This window comes from Pseudophryne corroboree, chromosome 9, assembly GCF_028390025.1.
Source record: "Pseudophryne corroboree isolate aPseCor3 chromosome 9, aPseCor3.hap2, whole genome shotgun sequence".
NCBI classification, from domain to species: Eukaryota; Metazoa; Chordata; class Amphibia; order Anura; family Myobatrachidae; genus Pseudophryne; species Pseudophryne corroboree.
Genome location: NC_086452.1, coordinates 22,848,844 through 22,868,728, shown reverse-complemented (window position 1 = coordinate 22,868,728; position 19,885 = coordinate 22,848,844). Strand labels below are relative to the sequence as shown.

Below are 19,885 nucleotides of genomic sequence, written 5' to 3'. Positions count from 1 at the left end.
GGAGGAGGGTCATAGGGGGAGGAGCCAGTACACACCACCTGACCTGTAAAAGCTTTGCTTTTGTGCCCTGTCTCCTGCGGAGCCGCTATTCCCCATGGTCCTTTCAGGAACCCCAGCATCCACTACGGACTCCGAGAAATAGAATTATCGGTAAGTAAATTCTTATTATTTACCATATACAGTTCTGTATCTTAAACTTGTTGTAGTTCTACTCTTACAGACTGGACACCGGGGGTAATTCTGAGTTGATCGCAGCAGAATTTTTGTTAGCAGTTGGGCAAAACCATGTGCACTGCAGGGGGGGCAGATATAACATGTGCAGAGAGAGTTAGATTTGGGTGGGTTATATTGTTTCTGTGCAGGGTAAATACTGGCTGCTTTATTTTACACTGCAATTTAGATTGCAGATTGAAAACACTACACCCAAATCTAACTCTCTCTGCACATGTTATATCTGCCTCCCCTGCAGTGCACATGGTTTTGCCCAACTGCTAACAAAAATTCTGCTGCGATCAACTCGGAATTACCCCCACCAGGCATGGCTCAGTGTATTATACTATGTATCCTATGTGGCTCAGCACGTAATACCAGGCATCTGATGTGGCTCAGTGCGTTATACCAGGTATCAGATGTGGCTCAGCATGATATACCAGGTATAAGTGGTTGCTCTGCACATTATACTATGTACCAGATGTGGCTCTGCACGTTATACCAGGTACCAGCGGTGCCTCAACACGTTCTACCAGATATGAGAGGTGGCTCTGCACGATATATTATGCATCAAAGGTGGTTCAGCGCGTTCTATCAGGTATCAGATGTCGCTCTGCACGTTATGCTACGTATCAGACGTGGCTCTGCATGTTATACCAGGTATCAAGTGGCTCAGTACATTGTATCAGGTATGAGAGGCGGCTCAGCGCGTTATATCATGTGCCAGAGGCGGCTCAGCGCGTTATACCAGGTACCAGAGGTGGCTCAGCGCATTATACCAGGCACCAGAGGCGGCTCAGCGCGTTAGACCAGGCACCAGAGGCGGCTCAGCGCGTTATACCAGGCACCAGAGGCGGCTCAGCGCGTTATACCAGGCACCAGAGGCGGCTCAGCGCGTTATACCAGGCACCAGAGGCGGCTCAGCGCGTTATACCAGGCACCAGAGGCGGCTCAGCGCGTTATACCAGGCACCAGAGGCGGCTCAGCGCGTTATACCAGGCACCAGAGGCGGCTCAACGGATATGGCCCCACCTACAGTAGTTGTTAACATTTGGAGCTGGCTTCTAGGTGTGGGATATATTTGCTGATAGTGGACCACAATGAGCAAGCTGTGACGCAGGGATGTCTGTCACATTCTATGTTTCTATGTTAATACGTCAGCGGAAAGAAACATGCAGATATACAGACTGATTGTGACTCACCCGGATCTCTATACACAGTAACGCATGCAGCGCTACGCTCTATACACTGCTCTCACGCAGCGCTACTCTCTATATACTGCTCTCACACCGCTACTCTCTATACACTGCTCACACTGCACTACGCTCTAGACTAGGGGTGGGCAACATGCGGCCCGCGAACAGATTCTGCCTGGCCCGCTGTCCCATACCACTGTGCAATGACAAGCGGCCCGGCTGAGCCGCTTGTCATTGCGCTACGAAGCTCCGAGATGCGGCGCCGCTGAGGAAATACCCGGTCTGCTGACCGGGATTTCCTCTGTGACATCAGGCACTGGGCGGCATAGGGGGCGGAGCCACGGCAGGAGCGTGCTGTATAGGTTCAGGGGAGGGGGTGAAGGGGGGTAGTGACTGCTATATGGGTTCAGGGGTGGGGGAAGGGGGGTAGAGACTGCTATATGGGTTTAAGGGAGAGGGGAGGTTTGAGACTGCTATGTGGATTCAGGGAAGTGGGTGGGGGGAGCTAGTAACCAGCTGTGAATACGATTGATAACAGCATTACACAGGATGCTGTTTGTTTGTTTTCAGCAGTTTTTTATTTTTATTTTTTTATTACTGGATGTGTTTTTTAGACATTTGTATTTTGCCTGTAAAAAACTACGTATGCGGTGTAATGTATATTGTGGTGTGTGTGTTTTTATATTAATATATATATATATATATATATATATATATATATATATATATATATATATATGTTCACTACGATCTGCCGGCGGCTGGCCTCCCGGCGACCAGCATACCGGCGCCGGGAGGCTGGCCGCCGGCTTACCGACAGTGTGGCGAGCGCAAATGAGCCCCTTGCGGGCTCGCTGCGATCGCCACGCTACGGGCACGGTGGCGCGCTACGCACACTATTTTATTCTCCCTCCAGGGGGGTCGTGGACCCCCACGAGGGAGAATAAGTGTCGGTATGCCGGCTGTCGGGCTCCCGGCGCCGGTATGCTGGTCGCCGGGAGCCCGACCGCCGGCATACTGAAGACCACCCAGTCTCCTTTGAAGCTGAACACCTACCCCTTCTTCATCAAGATGAGTCGCACGATTGGTTATCAAAACTCCACACCCAGTGCGACAATTACCGTAGAGACTTAATTAAGTTTAAGAAAAATAAACTTAACATTGTCCAAGATGACTACGACAACAATAGGGTGTACAGTTGGTTGATGATGGGGGGAGGCTCCGGCAACTCCCAGGCGCCCCGTTCAAGACCTAGACAGGGTTGGCGTCGCCGCAGAGAAAATTCCTCTAAATCTGCAGCATCATCCAACAGCGACAGCGAATTCGCTGTAGCCGACTCAGATTGCTCTCGAGTTATATGCTGTCCCTTTAGACCAGGCAGCTCCGACCACCTCCAGAGGAAGAGGGCGCCCACCCGCCGGGGTGGGCAGAACACGAGACTTAAAAGAACGTGCAGCAAAAAACAAAACTTAATCTATAATTTGTCTAAACGCATTCTTTCTCCCGTTGAAATAGACGTCCTCAATAATGGACTTTCCTTTGTCCCCACTAATCAGCATAAAGAGTTAGACTGGAAGATCGATCTTTACCAGTTCGCCAGAAAACTTCGGAGACTAGTTCTTTGCTCTACATCCCCCCCAAGGGCCTATGCCTCCACCAATTTTTCAACCATTTCTGAACAAGAGAAGCAAGTCTTCCTTTGATCCTCAGTCTACAAATCCCTCCATCAAATCATTCATACGCTTGGTTGATGAAGCCTCAAGCAAGTATACCAAGGCCGGTCAACATCATCACCACAACTTGTCCAAGCAGGAATGGACAGCCCTCAAGGAATTGGGATCTTACACCGACATAGTTATCCGCCCTGCAGATAAAGGGGGCGGAGTCGTCATTTTGGACTTGACCTACTACCGCTCGGAGATCCTGGCTCAGCTGGCAGACAATAATACTTACAGTCAATTGGACAGTGACCCCACTACAGTCTATAAGCAGGAACTAGACTCCATTCTGGCAGAGGCACTTGCACATGAGCACATCTCTGACAGACTTTACAAGGCCCTTCTGCAGAAGTTTCCGGTGGTCTCAGTCCTTTTCACTGTGCCCAAAATTCATAAAAATCTGCAGACACCTCCTGGCCGCCCCATCATCTCAGCGCGCCAGTCCCTTTACCAACCGGTGTCCCAATTCTTGGACTGCATCTTGCAACCTCTCGTTTTGAAACAGTCTACGTGTTTGAAAGACACTACTTCTTTCCTACAGTTACTTGAAGGATATGGTACAGTTCCAGAAGGGTCGCTTTTGTGTACAGTGGATATTTGTAGCTTGTACACAAGTATTCCACACGTTGATGGCCTGGAAGCCATGAGAGCGTTTTTGATTTCTGAGAAAATGTCCGACGTAGATCTGGACCTCTTCATGACTTTATTGGAGCTAACACTCATTAGGAATTACTTCCTGTTCGACGGCCGGTTCTACTTACAGAGAACCGGCTGTGCGATGGGCAGCAATGTGGCTCCCTCTTACGCCAACATTTACATACTTAAAGAGGAGGCACAGATGTTTTTTCAAGATGACCACACAGCTCAGTCTATTGCACTTTTTACCAGATACATAGATGACATATTCCTTATCTGGACAGGAGGCGAATCAGCTCTAAAAACCTTGTTGGAATCCATCAACTCTAGAGCATCCCCCATTAAGATCACCTATCAATGGTCCTCCTCAACCATCAATTATCTGGATGTCCAGGTCACTGTGTGCTCAGACAAATTACAAACATCTGTATTCAATAAACCTACGGACAGAAACACCCTCCTCCGGGCCAACAGTCACCACCCTCGATCACTCAAGTTGGGTCTTCCCAGGTCCCAGATGATCAGGGTTGCTAGGATCAACAGTCAGCCAGAAACATTAGAGGCTGAATTAGATAGAATGATCCAGAAATTTATTGCAAGGGGATATGAGTGGTCTGCCTTAAAAGCCACCAAACGAGAGGTGTTGCAGTTGCCACGGAGCAGTTTGATGCAGAAAAAGGATAGATCTACCGACAACCGAATCACCTGGACCACAACATATGACACTTCGAGTCCAGTGCTGAATAGAGCCAATAGGGCTCTGTGGCCTATCGTCTCTACGGACAACCGTCTCCCCTTCAGGTACAAGACGCCAATGATGTGCTACAAGAGGGGACGTAACATCAAAGACATGTTGGTCCACACCGATATCTCCAATTTCCCCAGTGGGCCACCCATACCTTTGGGCAACACATTTCTAAGAAAGAAACCGGGCTGCTATCGGTGCCTAGGTTGCACCACCTGCAACTACATGCTGACGGGTGTTGTGTGCGAATAACCGATAACGGGCAAGAAAATCTATATCCGCCATACGGTAACGTGTACTTCTACTTATATCATCTATCTCATCATTTGCCCATGCGGAAAGGGCTACGTGGGCAAAACCATCAGATCCCTACGTGAACGCATGGCCCTGCACCGTTCTGCGATAAAGGCAGCCATTGCTGGTAATTCCACTGACCAACCTGTGGCAAGACACTATCAGGAAGCTCGCCATCGGCTCTCGGATCTCAGACACATCATCATAGATCATGTACCCAAATCCCTCCGGGGTGGTGACCGGGAGGGCCAACTTCTTCGAAAGGAAGCTTCCTGGATATTTAATTTGAATACCATACATCCAGTTGGTCTCAATGAGAGAATAGTATGGAGTATCTTTGGGTGATCCGGTTATATTCATCCTTCACAGTTTAGCTTGTACCAGGCGTGAAGAATTAGATCTAAGCCAGCTGACTACATGGCTGAATGACTCATCCATATAGAATCTGCCATGCATTAGCCTTTTTGGTCACTATTGGACCTTCTGTGATCTATTAGTATATATTTTTATTTATTGTCTCAGTTAGTTAACTCTGTCGTTATGTATGTACATATGCATATAGCAACAGCGTCCATTTAAATTATATTTCCAGTGGTTCACTATTCTGTCTCACTTTCGGGTGTCCCATTCCTCTTCCTTTGAAAATGTGTTCCCCTCAGCCTCTCTGTAGGGCGAGCATTTTTGACCCTGTCACTCTCCCGGATCACTTACATCACTGACATACCCCATACACGGGGGCTTCATCCCTCTAGAGCCCATGTAGCCATGCTCAGTATTTCCCCCCCCCCCTCTATCATGCATGGGTCTTGACATTAGGCAGCGCACGGCCGTTTACTGTTCGCAAAGTTCAGCTGTCAGCCCAGCGGTGTCCGTTTATCATCACTCTTTTCTTCACTTCACGCAGCCGCACAGTTCCCAGCACTTCAGCGCTACACCCGTTGCCAGGCAACGGATCGTCACAGAATCTCCTTGGAAGCGCCCACACGTCATTACACGGCGCCGCACAGCGCACACGGCGGGACCGTCGGCGGCTGTCCTCTCAGGTTTGGCGGGCTCTGACACTATTTGGGTAAGTCTCTTTTTGCACTTGCACACTCTCACATCTTGACAAAGGGGCTAGACACCCCGAAACATTGGTGTATCATGTTGTGACCTTTTTGAATACACTTCGATTTTTCACAAGACCTGGAGTGCCGCAGTCTTCATTTTATCTAGCTATCACTACATACTGGAGGCACCGGGCACAGTGACATCAAGAGGAGTGCCAGGCTATTTTTGCTTTTTGCTTTATATATATATATATATATATATATAACTATGGGCCTAATTCAGACCTGATCGCTAGGGTGTGATTTTTGCACTGCTACGATCAGGTAGTCACCGCCTACAGGGGGAGGGGGTAATCGCTGTGCAGGGGAGCGATCGCATGTGCAGGAGAGCTGCAGAAACAGAAGTTTGTGCAGTCTCTGCTCAGCCCAGGACTTACTCTTCCAGTGCGATGATCGGGGCCGGAGCTGACGTCAGGAACCCTCCCTCCAAACGCCTGGTCCCTCCTGCATTTTTCCGTGCACTCCTCTAAACCGGTCAGTTGCCACCCACAAACGGCCTCTTCCTGTCAATCACCTTGCGATCACCTGTGCGATCGCTTTGTTCGCACCATCCCATCACTGCCTGACGCTCCTCAGCGCGGCGGACTGATGTGCCTGAGCACTGCAATGCATGCGCAGTTTAGACCCGATCACCCGCTGTGCGAAAATACACAGCAGCGACCGGGTCTGAATTGGGCCCTATAACGGGTCTCATTTTGCAGCAACTGCTGACTAAGGGGCTGATTCAGACCTGATCACTGTGCTGCAAATTTTGCTGCCCTGCGTTCGGGTAGTCGCCGCCCCCAGGAGGAGTGTAAATTCACCCGTGCAAATGTACGATCGTATGTGTACGCAGAGCTGCAAAAATCTACTTTGTGCAGTCTCTGCGCAGCCCAGGACTAACTCCTACAAATATTTGTCATTCATATTAGTCCCTGCCTTTGTGTGTGGCCCTCGAATATTCACTGGAAGTGTTAAGCGGCCCCCCAGCTGAAATAATTGCCCACCCCTGCTCTAGACAGTGCTCTCATGCAGCACTACGTTCTATACACTGCATTATACTCTATGCACTGCACACACTACGCTCTATACACTGCTCGCACGCAGCGCTACTCTATATACTGCTCACACTGCACTATGCTCTATACACCGCTTACGCAGCGCTACTCTATATATTGCACTACGCTCTATACATTGCTCTCACGCAGCGCTACTCTATGGGGGTAATTCCAAGTTGATCGCAGCAGGAGTTTTGTTAGCAATTGGGCAAAACCATATGCACTGCAGGTGGGGCAGATATAACATGTGCAGAGAGAGATAGATTTGGGTATAGTGTGTTCAAACTGAAATCTAAATTGCAGTGTAAAAATAAAGCAGCCAGTATTTACCCTGCACAGAAATATAACCCACCCAAATCTGACTCTCTCTGCACATGTTATATCTGCCCCACCTGCAGTGCACATGGTTTTACCCAACTGCGAAAAATTTCCTGCTGCGATCAACTTGGAATTACCCCCTATATACTGCACACACTGCACTACGCTCTATACATTGCTCTCATGCAGCGCTACGTTCTATACACTGCTCACACAGCGCTACTCTATATACTGCACACACTACACTGCACTACGCTCTATACATTGCTCTCACGCAGTGCTACGTTCTATTCACTGCTCACGCAGCGCTACTCTATATACTGCTCACACTGCACTACGCTCTATACACCGCTCACACAGCACTACTCTATATACTGCTCACACTGCACTATGGCCCTCATTCCGAGTTGATCGCACACACTGCACTACGCTCTATACATTGCTCTCACAGCGCTACTCTATATACTGCACACTGCACTACGCTCTATACACCGCTCACGCAGCGCTACTCTATATACTGCTCACACTGCACTACGCTCTATACATTGCTCTCACGCAGCGCTACTCTATACACTGCTCTCACGCAACGCTACACTCTATACACTGCTCTCACGCAGCGCTACACTCTACATACTGCTCACACTGCACTACACTCTATACACTGCTCACACTGCACTACGCTCTATACACCGCTCACGTAGCGCTACTCTATATACTGCACACACTGCACTACGCTCTATACATTGCTCTCACACAGCGCTACTCTATATACTGCACACTGCACTACGCTCTATACACCGCTCACGCAGCGCTACTCTATATACTGCACACACTGCACTACGCTCTATACATTGCTCTCACGCAGCGCTACTCTATACACTGCTCTCACGCAACGCTACACTCTATACACTGCTCTCACGCAGCGCTACACTCTACATACTGCTCACACTGCACTACACTCTATACACTGCTCACACTGCACTACGCTCTATACACCGCTCACGTAGCGCTACTCTATATACTGCACACACTGCACTACGCTCTATACACCGCTCACAGCAGCGCTACTCTATATACTGCACACACTGCACTACGCTCTATACATTGCTTTCACGCAGTGCTACGTTCTATTCACTGCTCACGCAGCGCTACTCTATATACTGCTCACACTGCACTACGCTCTATACACCGCTCACACAGCGCTACTCTATATACTGCTCACACTGCACTACGCTCTATACACCGCTCACACAGCGCTACTCTATATACTGCTCACACTGCACTATGGCCCTCATTCCGAATTGATCGCTCGTTAGCTGCTTTTAGCAGCCGTGCAAACGCTAAGCCGCCGCCCTCTGGGAGTGTATCTTGGCTTAGCAGAAGTGCGAACGAAATGATCGTGGCGCTGCTACAAAAAAAAAAAAGATTGTGCAGTGTCAGAGTAGCTCCAGACCTACTCCTACCTTGCGATCATTTCAGACAATTTAGTTCCTGTTTTGATGTCACAAACACGCCCTGCGTTCTCCCAGCTACGCCCGCGTTTCCCCAGGCACGCCTGCGTTTTTACCTGACACGTCTGCGGTTTTACACACACTCCCCGAAAACGGTCAGTTACCTTCCAGAAACACCCACTTCCTGTCAATCACTCTGCGGCCAGCAGTGCAACTGAAAAGTGTCGCTAGATCTTGTGTAAAACTACGTCGGCTGTTGTGAAAGTACGTCGCGCGTGCGCATTGAGCCGCATGCGCAGAATTGCCGATTTTTAGCCAAATTGCTGCACTGCGAACAACGGCAGCTAGCGATCAACTCGGAATGACCCCCTATGCACTGTGCACACACTACGCACTGCTCTCACGCAGCGCTACGCTCTATACACTGCTCTCACGCAGCGCTACGCTCTATACACTGCTCTCACGCAGCGCTACGCTCTATACACTGCTCTCACGCAGCGCTACGCTCTATACACTGCTCTCACGCAGCGCTACGCTCTATACACTGCTCTCACGCAGCGCTACGCTCTATACATTGCTCTCACGCAGCGCTACGTTCTATTCACTGCTCACGCAGCGCTACTCTATATACTGCACACACTGCACTACGCTCTATACACCGCTCACGCAGCGATACTCTATACACTACACTACGCTCTATACACTGCTCTCAAGCAGCGCTACGCTCTATACACCGCTTCCCCCGTTTAGGGGGAAGGAAGAGGCCAGGGATCTCTGTTGTAAGCTGACCAATGGCGAGTTACCGGTCACTACTGCAGCAGGAGGCGTCTGCGTGTAATAGGTGCCTCCTGCTGCATCACCATACAGCGCTATCACTGCTGCTTCCAGGGAAGTGACCGCTGTGTGCCTGTGTCACACATACACCAGGGTCTGCACGCAGTACCGTCACACCCTCATTAACATCATCTGTCCAGTGTCTATGCAGCAGTCAGGCAGCGCTGCGGACACCTGAATGAGGCCCCATGCAGCAGCACACGTACAGTACAGTGACAGGCAGTGCTGAGGCCGCTGTGAGTGTGTGTGCTGTCAGGCAGAGGCGCGGTCACCTCACTGAGGCCCCATGCAGCAGCACACGTACAGTACTGTGACAGGCAGTGCTGAGGCCGCTGTGAGTGTGTGTGCGCTGTCAGGCAGAGCCGCGGTCACCTCACTGAGGCCCCATGCAGCAGCAGCAGCACACGTACAGTACAGTGACAGGCAGTGCTGAGGCCGGCTATATGAGGCGCTTTCGCTGAGAGCGGACCGGCATCGCCGAGGACACGCCTTGCTGCCATCACCCGGTCACAGCGGCTCCTCTCAGCGCCGACATGGTGAGAGCCCGGGGACACCCCACCCTGCATGCTCCCTAATGCCTTCTCCGTCTACCCCCGTACTCCCCCTGTATGTCACTGACCCCAGTGCCCCCCAATCACCTCCTGTGCCCTCCTTATCTCCTCTGTATGTCACTGACCCTCCAGTGCCCCCGCCCAATCACCCCGTCACCCCTGTGCCCTCCTTATCTCCTCTGTATGTCACTGACCCTCCAGTGCCCCCCAATCACCCTGTCACCCCCTGTGCCCTCCTTATCTCCTCTGTCACTGACTCCCAATGCCCCCCAATCACCCCCTGTCACCTCCTTATCTCCTCTGTATGTCACTGACTCCCAGTGCCCCCAATCACCCCCATCTTCCCCTGTCACCTCCTTATCTCCTCTGTATGTCACTGACCCCCAGTGCCCCACAATCACCCCCCCATTCTCCCCTGTGCCCTCCTTATCTCCTCTGTATGTCACTGACCCTCAGTGCCCCCCAATCACCCCCATTCTCCCCTGTGCCCACCTTATCTCCTCTGTATGTCACTGACTCCCAGTGCCCCCCAATCTTCCCCTATCACCTCCTTATCTCCTCTGTATGTCACTTACCCCCCCCCAATCACCCCCATCTTCCCCTGTCACCTCCTTATCTCCTCTGTATAAATGTCACTGACCCCCCCAGTGCCCCCCAATCTTCCCCTATCACTTCCTTATCTCCTCTGTATGTCACTGACTCCCCCCCCAGTGCCCCCCAATCACCCCCATCTTCCCGTCACCTCCTTATCTCCTCTGTATGTCACTGACACCCCCCCCAGTGCCCCCCAATCACCCCCGTCACCTCATCTCCTCTGTATGTCACTGACCCCCCCCCCCCCCGAGTGTCCCCCAATCACCCCCATCTTCCCCTGTCACCTCCTTATCTCCTCTGTATGTCCACTGACTCCCCCCCCCAATCACCCCCATCTTCCCGTCACCTCCTTATCTCCTCTGTATGTCACTGACACCCCCCCCAGTGCCCCCCAATCACCCCGTCACCTCATCTCCTCTGTATGTCACTGACCCCCCCCCCCCCGAGTGTCCCCCAATCACCCCCATCTTCCCCTGTCACCTCCTTATCTCCTCTGTATGTCACTGACCCCCCCAGTGCCTTCCAATCACCCCCATCTTCCCCTGTCACCTCCTTATCTCCTCTGTATGTAACGGACTCCCAGTGCCACCCCATCCTCCCCTGTCACCCCTGTGCCTCCCCATCTCCTCTGTCACTTATCCCCAGTATCCCCACCATCACCCCTGTGCCTCCCTTATCTCCTCTGTATGTCAGTCACTCCCAGTGCCCCCCTGTCACCCCCATTCTCCCTTGTCACCCCTGTGCCCTCCTTATCTCCTCTGTATCTCACGGACTCCCAGTGCCCCCCCCCACCCCCAATCACCCAATCCTCCCGTCACCCCTGTGCCCCTCTTTATCTTCCCTGTGTGTTACTGATCCCCAGTGTCCTCACCATCACCCCCATCCTCCCCTGTGTGTTACTGATCCCCAGTGTCCTCACCATCACCCCCATCCTCCCCTGTGTGTTACTGATCCCCAGTGTCCTCACCATCACCCCCATCCTCCCCTGTGTGTTACTGATCCCCAGTGTCCTCACCATCACCCCCATCCTCCCCTGTATGTTACTGACCCCCAGTGTCCTCACCATCACCCCCATCCTCCCCTGTATGTTACTGACCCCCAGTGTCCTCACCATCACCCCCATCCTCCCCTGTATGTTACTGACCACCCCAGTGTCCTCACCATCACCCCCATCCTCCCCTGTATGTTACTGACCCCAGTGTCCTCACCATCACCCCCATCCTCCCCTGTATGTTACTGACCCCCAGTGTCCTCACCATCACCCCATCCTCCCCTGTATGTTACTGACCCCCAGTGTCCTCACCATCACCCCCATCCTCCCCTGTATGTTACTGACCCCCCAGTGTCCTCACCATCACCCCCATCCTCCCCTGTATGTTACTGACCCCCAGTGTCCTCACCATCACCCCCATCCTCCCCTGTGTGTTACTGACCCCCAGTGTCCTCACCATCACCCCCATCCTCCCCTGTGTGTTACTGACCCCCAGTGTCCTCACATCACCCCCATCCTCCCCTGTGTGTTACTGACCCCCAGTGTCCTCACCATCACCCCCATCCTCCCCTGTGTGTTACTGACCCCAGTGTCCTCACCATCACCCCCATCCTCCCCTGTGTGTTACTGATCCCCAGTGTCCTCACCATCACCCCCATCCTCCCCTGTGTGTTACTGATCCCCAGTGTCCTCACCATCACCCCCATCCTCCCTGTGTGTTACTGATCCCCAGTGTCCTCACCATCACCCCCATCCTCCCTGTGTGTTACTGATCCCCAGTGTCCTCACCATCACCCCCATCCTCCCTGTGTGTTACTGATCCCCAGTGTCCTCACCATCACCCCCATCCTCCCCTGTGTGTTACTGACCCCCAGTGTCCTCACCATCACCCCCATCCTCCCCTGTGTGTTACTGACCCCCAGTGTCCTCACCATCACCCCCATCCTCCCCTGTGTGTTACTGACCCCCAGTGTCCTCACCATCACCCCCATCCTCCCCTGTGTGTTACTGACCCCCAGTGTCCTCACCATCACCCCCATCCTCCCCTGTGTGTTACTGACCCCCCAGTGTCCTCACCATCACCCCCATCCTCCCCTGTGTGTTACTGACCCCCAGTGTCCTCACCATCACCCCCATCCTCCCCTGTGTGTTACTGACCCCCAGTGTCCTCACCATCACCCCCATCCTCCCCTGTGTGTTACTGACCCCCAGTGTCCTCACCATCACCCCCATCCCTCCCCTGTGTGTTACTGACCCCCAGTGTCCTCACCATCACCCCCATCCTCCCCTGTGTGTTACTGACCCCCAGTGTCCTCACCATCAGCCCCATCCTCCCCTGTGTGTTACTGACCCCCAGTGTCCTCACCATCACCCCCATCCTCCCCTGTGTGTTACTGACCCCCAGTGTCCTCACCATCACCCCCATCCTCCCCTGTGTGTTACTGACCCCCAGTGTCCTCACCATCACCCCCATCCTCCCCTGTGTGTTACTGACCCCAGTGTCCTCACCATCACCCCCATCCTCCCCTGTGTGTTACTGACCCCCAGTGTCCTCACCATCACCCCCATCCTCCCCTGTGTGTTACTGACCCCCAGTGTCCTCACCATCACCCCCATCCTCCCCTGTGTGTTACTGACCCCCAGTGTCCTCACCATCACCCCCATCCTCCCCTGTGTGTTACTGACCCCAGTGTCCTCACCATCACCCCCATCCTCCCCTGTGTGTTACTGATCCCCAGTCCCAAAGCCTGTGTGTAATCTCCTTTACCACCCAATCATCGCCTTCTCCTCTTGCGCCCGCCCCTCCTCTTCTCCTGATTATATAGTACCAGTCTCACATTGCCTTACAGGGGACGCCACAGAAGGACGTTGTTGTAAAACCCGATGCGCTGAAGACACTGCTGTTGGATAAACATGCGGAATACATTGAATCGTATGGAGCTAAGAAAGATGACTATGTGAGTAACACTTATACTATAGACATTATAATGTGATCGCCTTAATGGTGACCTATAGAGCGGAGTGCTGTATTAGCTGCCTCTTATCTTTTCTATAATGGATGTAATGGTGACCTATAGAGCGGAGTGCTGTATTAGCTGCCTCTTATCTTTTCTATAATGGATGTAATGGTGACCTATAGAGCGGAGTGCTGTATTAGCTGCCTCTTATCTTTTCTATAATGGATGTAATGGTGACCTATAGAGCGGAGTGCTGTATTAGCTGCCTCTTATCTTTTCTATAATGGATGTAATGGTGACCTATAGAGCGGAGTGCTGTATTAGCTGCCTCTTATGTTTTCTATAATGGATGTAATGGTGACCTATAGAGCGGAGTGCTGTATTAGCTGCCTCTTATGTTTTCTATAATGGATGTAATGGTGACCTATAGAGCGGAGTGCTGTATTAGCTGCCTCTTATCTTTTCTATAATGGATGTAATGGTGACCTATAGAGCGGAGTGCTGTATTAGCTGCCTCTTATGTTTCTATAATGGATGTAATGGTGACCTATAGAGCGGAGTGCTGTATTAGCTGCCTCTTATCTTTTCTATAATGGATGTAATGGTGATCTATAGAGCGGAGTGCTGTATTAGCTGCTTCTTATCTTTTCTATAATGGATGTTTTTGACAACTGCCGCAGGTAATGGGGTAAATGTATGAAGCAGTGATAAGTGTGGCGAAGTTGCCAATGGCAACCAGTCAGCATTGAAGTAACATTTGAGCAGCTGATTGGTCAACTTCTCCACTGGCTCACTTCTCCACACTTATCACTGCTACATACATTTACCCCAGTGTATGGAAAGATGGTGATATGCCCTAGATCAGGTGTTTGTTTCCATTCTCTAAACTGTACTATATAAATGGCAGATATAGTGTTCACTCTAGGCTGTTTTAGCAGGGCGCCGCGCCCTGCCTGTTTTTTAGCAGGCAAAACCCGCCCTGCCCCTTTTGCGGTGCCCTGCTAGAACAGCCGCCCGCTTCCTGCCCTCCCGGCGTGTATAGATGCCGTGCGCATGCGTGCGGCATCCATTCACGCATTGGGAGAGAGCTGGGGGAAGCCCAGCACCGACGGAGTTGCTGGGCACGCCACCAACAGTGAAATCGCCGGCCACAGACGCTCTCTATAGTAGCGTCTGTGGGCCGCACCGCCCCCTAAAATGACATAGGCGTGGCCACGCCCCCTAATTTGCGTGGCCGCGCCCCCGTTTCGGCCGCGCGCACACATGTGACCCCGGAGTCCGGCACCATGCCCCTTTTCACTCCTAGAGTGAACACTATATAATTGATCGCTATGGGTGTCAGTAACCTGTGGATCATAGTGTACTTAGCCATAAGCACCACAGGGAAGAGGTTAATGGGAGTCATTTAGTTAAAAACCTGATTGAAGAGTAGAAATAATCCAGCCCACACACTAGGGTGGATCTGTGCTTGAACCCATATAGTCAGGGTGCCTCTTCCTTAGGTTAGGTACTGTATGCGGCTTTTTTACAGAATGACCTGCCCCCTGGAGAATCCCGCTTGGTGTTTTCTCCAGGCCAATGAACCTGCAGCAGTTTGAACTTGAGCCAGGCCAACTGACCGGACAAACTGTAGGATGGGCGAAATGAAACCGCGGGAAATGGCCCAGATGGAATTTTCCGAGTCCCGTCCATTTTAATTGTTCCCAAACATCTCCTTTTCCCAACAACACCAAAGCACCTTGTCCAGCTTTCCATAACTTGTCCAGTCCGTTCCATTCAGAAGTCTCCAAAGACGGCAGATTAAGTCCTGACCTGTGCTGGCTGTCACCAGGAATTAACCATTGTACATGTCACTTGGGGGGAAGGGGGGTCTTACACATTCTGCTACTGTAGGGCCAGTAAAGCGATTGTGGTAATAAGATATTTGGGTGGGGGGAGAGAGTCGTACACATTCTGCTACTGTAGGGCCAGTAAAGCGATTGTGGTAATAAGATATTTGGGTGGGGGGAGAGAGTCTTACACATTCTGCTACTGTAGGGCCGGTAAAGCGATTGTAGTAATAAGATATTTGGGGGGAGTTAAAAAACAAGAAAACACTCATCCGATTCGTGTTGGTGATTTTATTTTAGATTTCAAAGCCTGTTGATGTGATTGCAGGAATACTGCATGTCGGAGTACCTGCGGATGAGCGGCGTGTACTGGGGGCTGACCGTTATGGATCTGATGGGTGAGCTTCATCGCATGAACAAAGCGGAAATCCTGACGTTTATCAAGTCCTGCCAGCACGACTGCGGCGGGTTCAGCGCCAGTATTGGACATGACCCCCATCTCCTGTATACACTCAGCACTGTGCAGGTAATACGTACTGTACGCACCGGCATGTGTGCATTTATTTACGTCTGAGTCCGATATGCAAGTAGGCTACACCATGGGGCTCCACTGGCCGATGTTGATAGGCCATACAGCCGCACTTATTCCCCTGGGACCTTGTGGTTGAAACGGCACCATTAGGAGATATATTTGAAGTTAAAGCAAATATATAGAGCGTTTTACATATTCTCCTCTCTATAAGAGAGAAAGTCACCCTGTGTTTTATCTTTATTGGTCCTGTAACTCCGGTGTTGGTGGGATTGCACAGGCATCGGTGATATTTCTTTCTTATTCCTTATAGAGTATATCTGTCTTCCAGATTCTGACTCTCTTCGACAGCCTCTCTGAGGTGGACACAGAGAAGATTGTGGAGTACGTGCAGAGCTTACAGAAAGAAGACGGATCATTTTCTGGAGACAAATGGGGTAACTCACTTTGTTTGTGTTCGGTAGACAATGCCGGCAGTCGGGACACAACGGTCGGCATCTCAACGAACATTTCCCAAATGTTCACCTAACCCTCCCTCCCTGCAGTCTAACCCTAACCCTCAATTGTGCCATCTGAGCTTAACACCCCCATCCCCCCCACCCTCATTCAGCAGCCTGGATCTAAGCCAGCCCACCCACACCCTAACCCTCCTTACGCATCGTAAACCAAACCCCCCCACCCCCTCCTTCCATACCGGGATTTTAACCTGATCACCTTTGTTTTTACTAAACCTTTTGTTGTTCTCAGGTGTAAAATTACAAGCACATTAGCTCATAACAGTAAAGGGACATAGTAGTGTCCTGTCTCCCGTCACTGACCTTAGGCTGCGGATCATAGTAGTGTCCTGTCTCCCGTCACTGACCTCAGGCTGCGGATCATAGTAGTGTCCTATCACTGACCTCAGGCTGCAGATCATAGTAGTGTCCTGTCGCTGACCTCAGGCTGCGGATCATAGTAGTGTCCTGTCTCCCGGCACTGACCTCAGGCTGCGGATCATAGTAGTGTCCTATCACTGACCTCAGGCTGCAGATCATAGTAGTGTCCTGTCGCTGACCTCAGGCTGCGGATCATAGTAGTGTCCTGTCTCCTGTCACTGACCTCGGGCTAAAGATCATAGTAGTGTCCTGTCACTGACCTCAGGCTGCGGATCATAGTAGTGTCCTGTCACTGACCTCAGGCTGCGGATCATAGTAGTGTCCTGTCTCCCGGCACTGACCTCGGGCTACAGATCATAGTAGTGTCCTGTCACTGACCTCAGGCTGCGGATCATAGTAGTGTCCTGTCACTGACCTCAGGCTGCAGATCATAGTAGTGTCCTGTCTCCCGTTACTGACCTCAGGCTACAGATCATAGTAGTGTCCTGTCACTGACCTCAGGCTGCAGATCATAGTAGTGTCCTGTCACTGACCTCAGGCTGCAGATCATAGTAGTGTCCTGTCTCCCGTCACTGACCTCAGGCTGCAGATCATAGTAGTGTCCTGTCTCCCGTCACTGACCTCAGGCTACAGATCATAGTAGTGTCCTGTCACTGACCTCAGGCTACAGATCATAGTAGTGTCCTGTCGCTGACCTCAGGCTGCAGATCATAGTAGTGTCCTGTCACTGACCTCAGGCTGCAGATCATAGTAGTGTCCTGTCTCCCGTCACTGACCTCAGGCTGCAGATCATAGTAGTGTCCTGTCACTGACCTCAGGCTACAGATCATAGTAGTGTCCTGTCACTGACCTCAGGCTGCAGATCATAGTAGTGTCCTGTCTCCCGTCACTGACCTCAGGCTGCAGATCATAGTAGTGTCCTGTCTCCCGTCACTGACCTCAGGCTGCAGATCATAGTAGTGTCCTGTCACTGACCTCAGGCTGCAGATCATAGTAGTGTCCTGTCTCCCGTCACTGACCTCAGGCTACAGATCATAGTAGTGTACTGTCACTGACCTCAGGCTACAGATCATAGTAGTGTCCTGTCACTGACCTCAGGCTGCAGATCATAGTAGTGTCCTGTCACTGACCTCAGGCTGCAGATCATAGTAGTGTCCTGTCACTGACCTCAGGCTGCAGATCATAGTAGTGTCCTGTCTCCTGTCACTGACCTCAGGCTGCAGATCATAGTAGTGTCCTGTCACTGACCTCAGGCTGCAGATCATAGTAGTGTCCTGTCTCCCGTTACTGACCTCAGGCTACAGATCATAGTAGTGTCCTGTCACTGACCTCAGGCTGCAGATCATAGTATTGTCCTGTCTCCCGTCACTGACCTCAGGCTGCAGATCATAGTAGTGTCCTGTCACTGACCTCAGGCTGCAGATCATAGTAGTGTCCTGTCACTGACCTCAGGCTACAGATCATAGTAGTGTCCTGTCTCCCGTCACTGACCTCAGGCTACAGATCATAGTAGTGTCCTGTCTCCCGTCACTGACCTCAGGCTACAGATCATAGTAGTGTCCTGTCACTGACCTCAGGCTGCAGATCATAGTAGTGTCCTGTCTCCCGTCACTGACCTCAGGCTACAGATCATAGTAGTGTCCTGTCACTGACCTCAGGCTGCAGATCATAGTAGTGTCCTGTCACTGACCTCAGGCTACAGATCATAGTAGTGTCCTGTCTCCCGTCACTGACCTCAGGCTACAGATCATAGTAGTGTCCTGTCACTGACCTCGGGCTGCAGATCATAGTAGTGTCCTGTCTCCTGTCACTGACCTCAGGCTGCAGATCATAGTAGTGTCCTGTCACTGACCTCAGGCTGCAGATCATAGTAGTGTCCTGTCTCCCGTCACTGACCTCAGGCTACAGATCATAGTAGTGTCCTGTCACTGACCTCAGGCTGCAGATCATAGTAGTGTCCTGTCTCCTGTCACTGACCTCAGGCTGCAGATCATAGTAGTGTCATGTCACTGACCTCAGGCTACAGATCATAGTAGTGTCCTGTCACTGACCTCAGGCTGCAGATCATAGTAGTGTCCTGTCTCCTGTCACTGACCTCAGGCTGCGGATCATAGTAGTGTCCTGTCTCCCGTCACTGACCTCAGGCTGCAGATCATAGTAGTGTCCTGCCTCCCGTCACTGACCTCGGGCTGCAGATCATAGTAGTGTCCTGTCACTGACCTCGGGCTGCAGATCATAGTAGTGTCCTGTCTCCCGTCACTGACCTCAGGCTGCAGATCATAGTAGTGTCCTGTCACTGACCTCAGGCTACAGATCATAGTAGTGTCCTGTCTCCCGTCACTGACCTCAGGCTGCAGATCAAAGTAGTGTCCTGTCACTGACCTCAGGCTGCAGATCATAGTAGTGTCCTGTCACTGACCTCAGGCTACAGATCATAGTAGTGTCCTGTCTCCCGTCACTGACCTCAGGCTACAGATCAAAGTAGTGTCCTGTCACTGACCTCAGGCTGCAGATCATAGTAGTGTCCTGTCACTGACCTCAGGCTGCAGATCATAGTAGTGTCCTGTCTCCCATCACTGACCTCAGGCTGCAGATCATAGTAGTGTCCTGTCACTGACCTCAGGCTGCAGATCATAGTAGTGTCCTGTCTCCCATCATTGACCTCAGGCTGCAGATCATAGTAGTGTCCTGCCTCCCGTCACTGACCTCAGGCTGCAGATCATAGTAGTGTCCTGTCTCCTGTCACTGACCTCAGGCTGCAGATCATAGTAGTGTCCTGTCTCCCATCACTGACCTCAGGCTACAGATCATAGTAGTGTCCTGTCACTGACCTCAGGCTGCGGATCATAGTAGTGTCCTGTCTCCCGTCACTGACCTCAGGCTACAGATCATAGTAGTGTCCTGTCACTGACCTCAGGCTGCAGATCATAGTAGTGTCCTGTCTCCTGTCACTGACCTCAGGCTGCAGATCATAGTAGTGTCCTGTCACTGACCTCAGGCTGCAGATCAT

At 51.5% G+C, this 19,885-nt stretch overlaps 1 protein-coding gene across 1 annotated transcript in view; it reads left to right on the top strand.

Annotated features, from left to right (window-relative positions):
- The first annotated feature begins 9,763 nt into the window (after positions 1-9,763).
- Positions 9,764-19,885, top strand: part of RABGGTB (Rab geranylgeranyltransferase subunit beta) — a 53,778-nt gene continuing 43,656 nt past the window's right edge. Inside the window, exons 1-4 of the mRNA XM_063939058.1 lie at positions 9,764-10,084; positions 13,535-13,642; positions 15,800-15,997; positions 16,332-16,437. Of these exons, the coding sequence (XP_063795128.1) occupies positions 10,082-10,084; positions 13,535-13,642; positions 15,800-15,997; positions 16,332-16,437 (415 nt within the window). The 5' untranslated portion in view covers positions 9,764-10,081. The remainder of the gene's footprint in view (positions 10,085-13,534; positions 13,643-15,799; positions 15,998-16,331; positions 16,438-19,885) is intronic.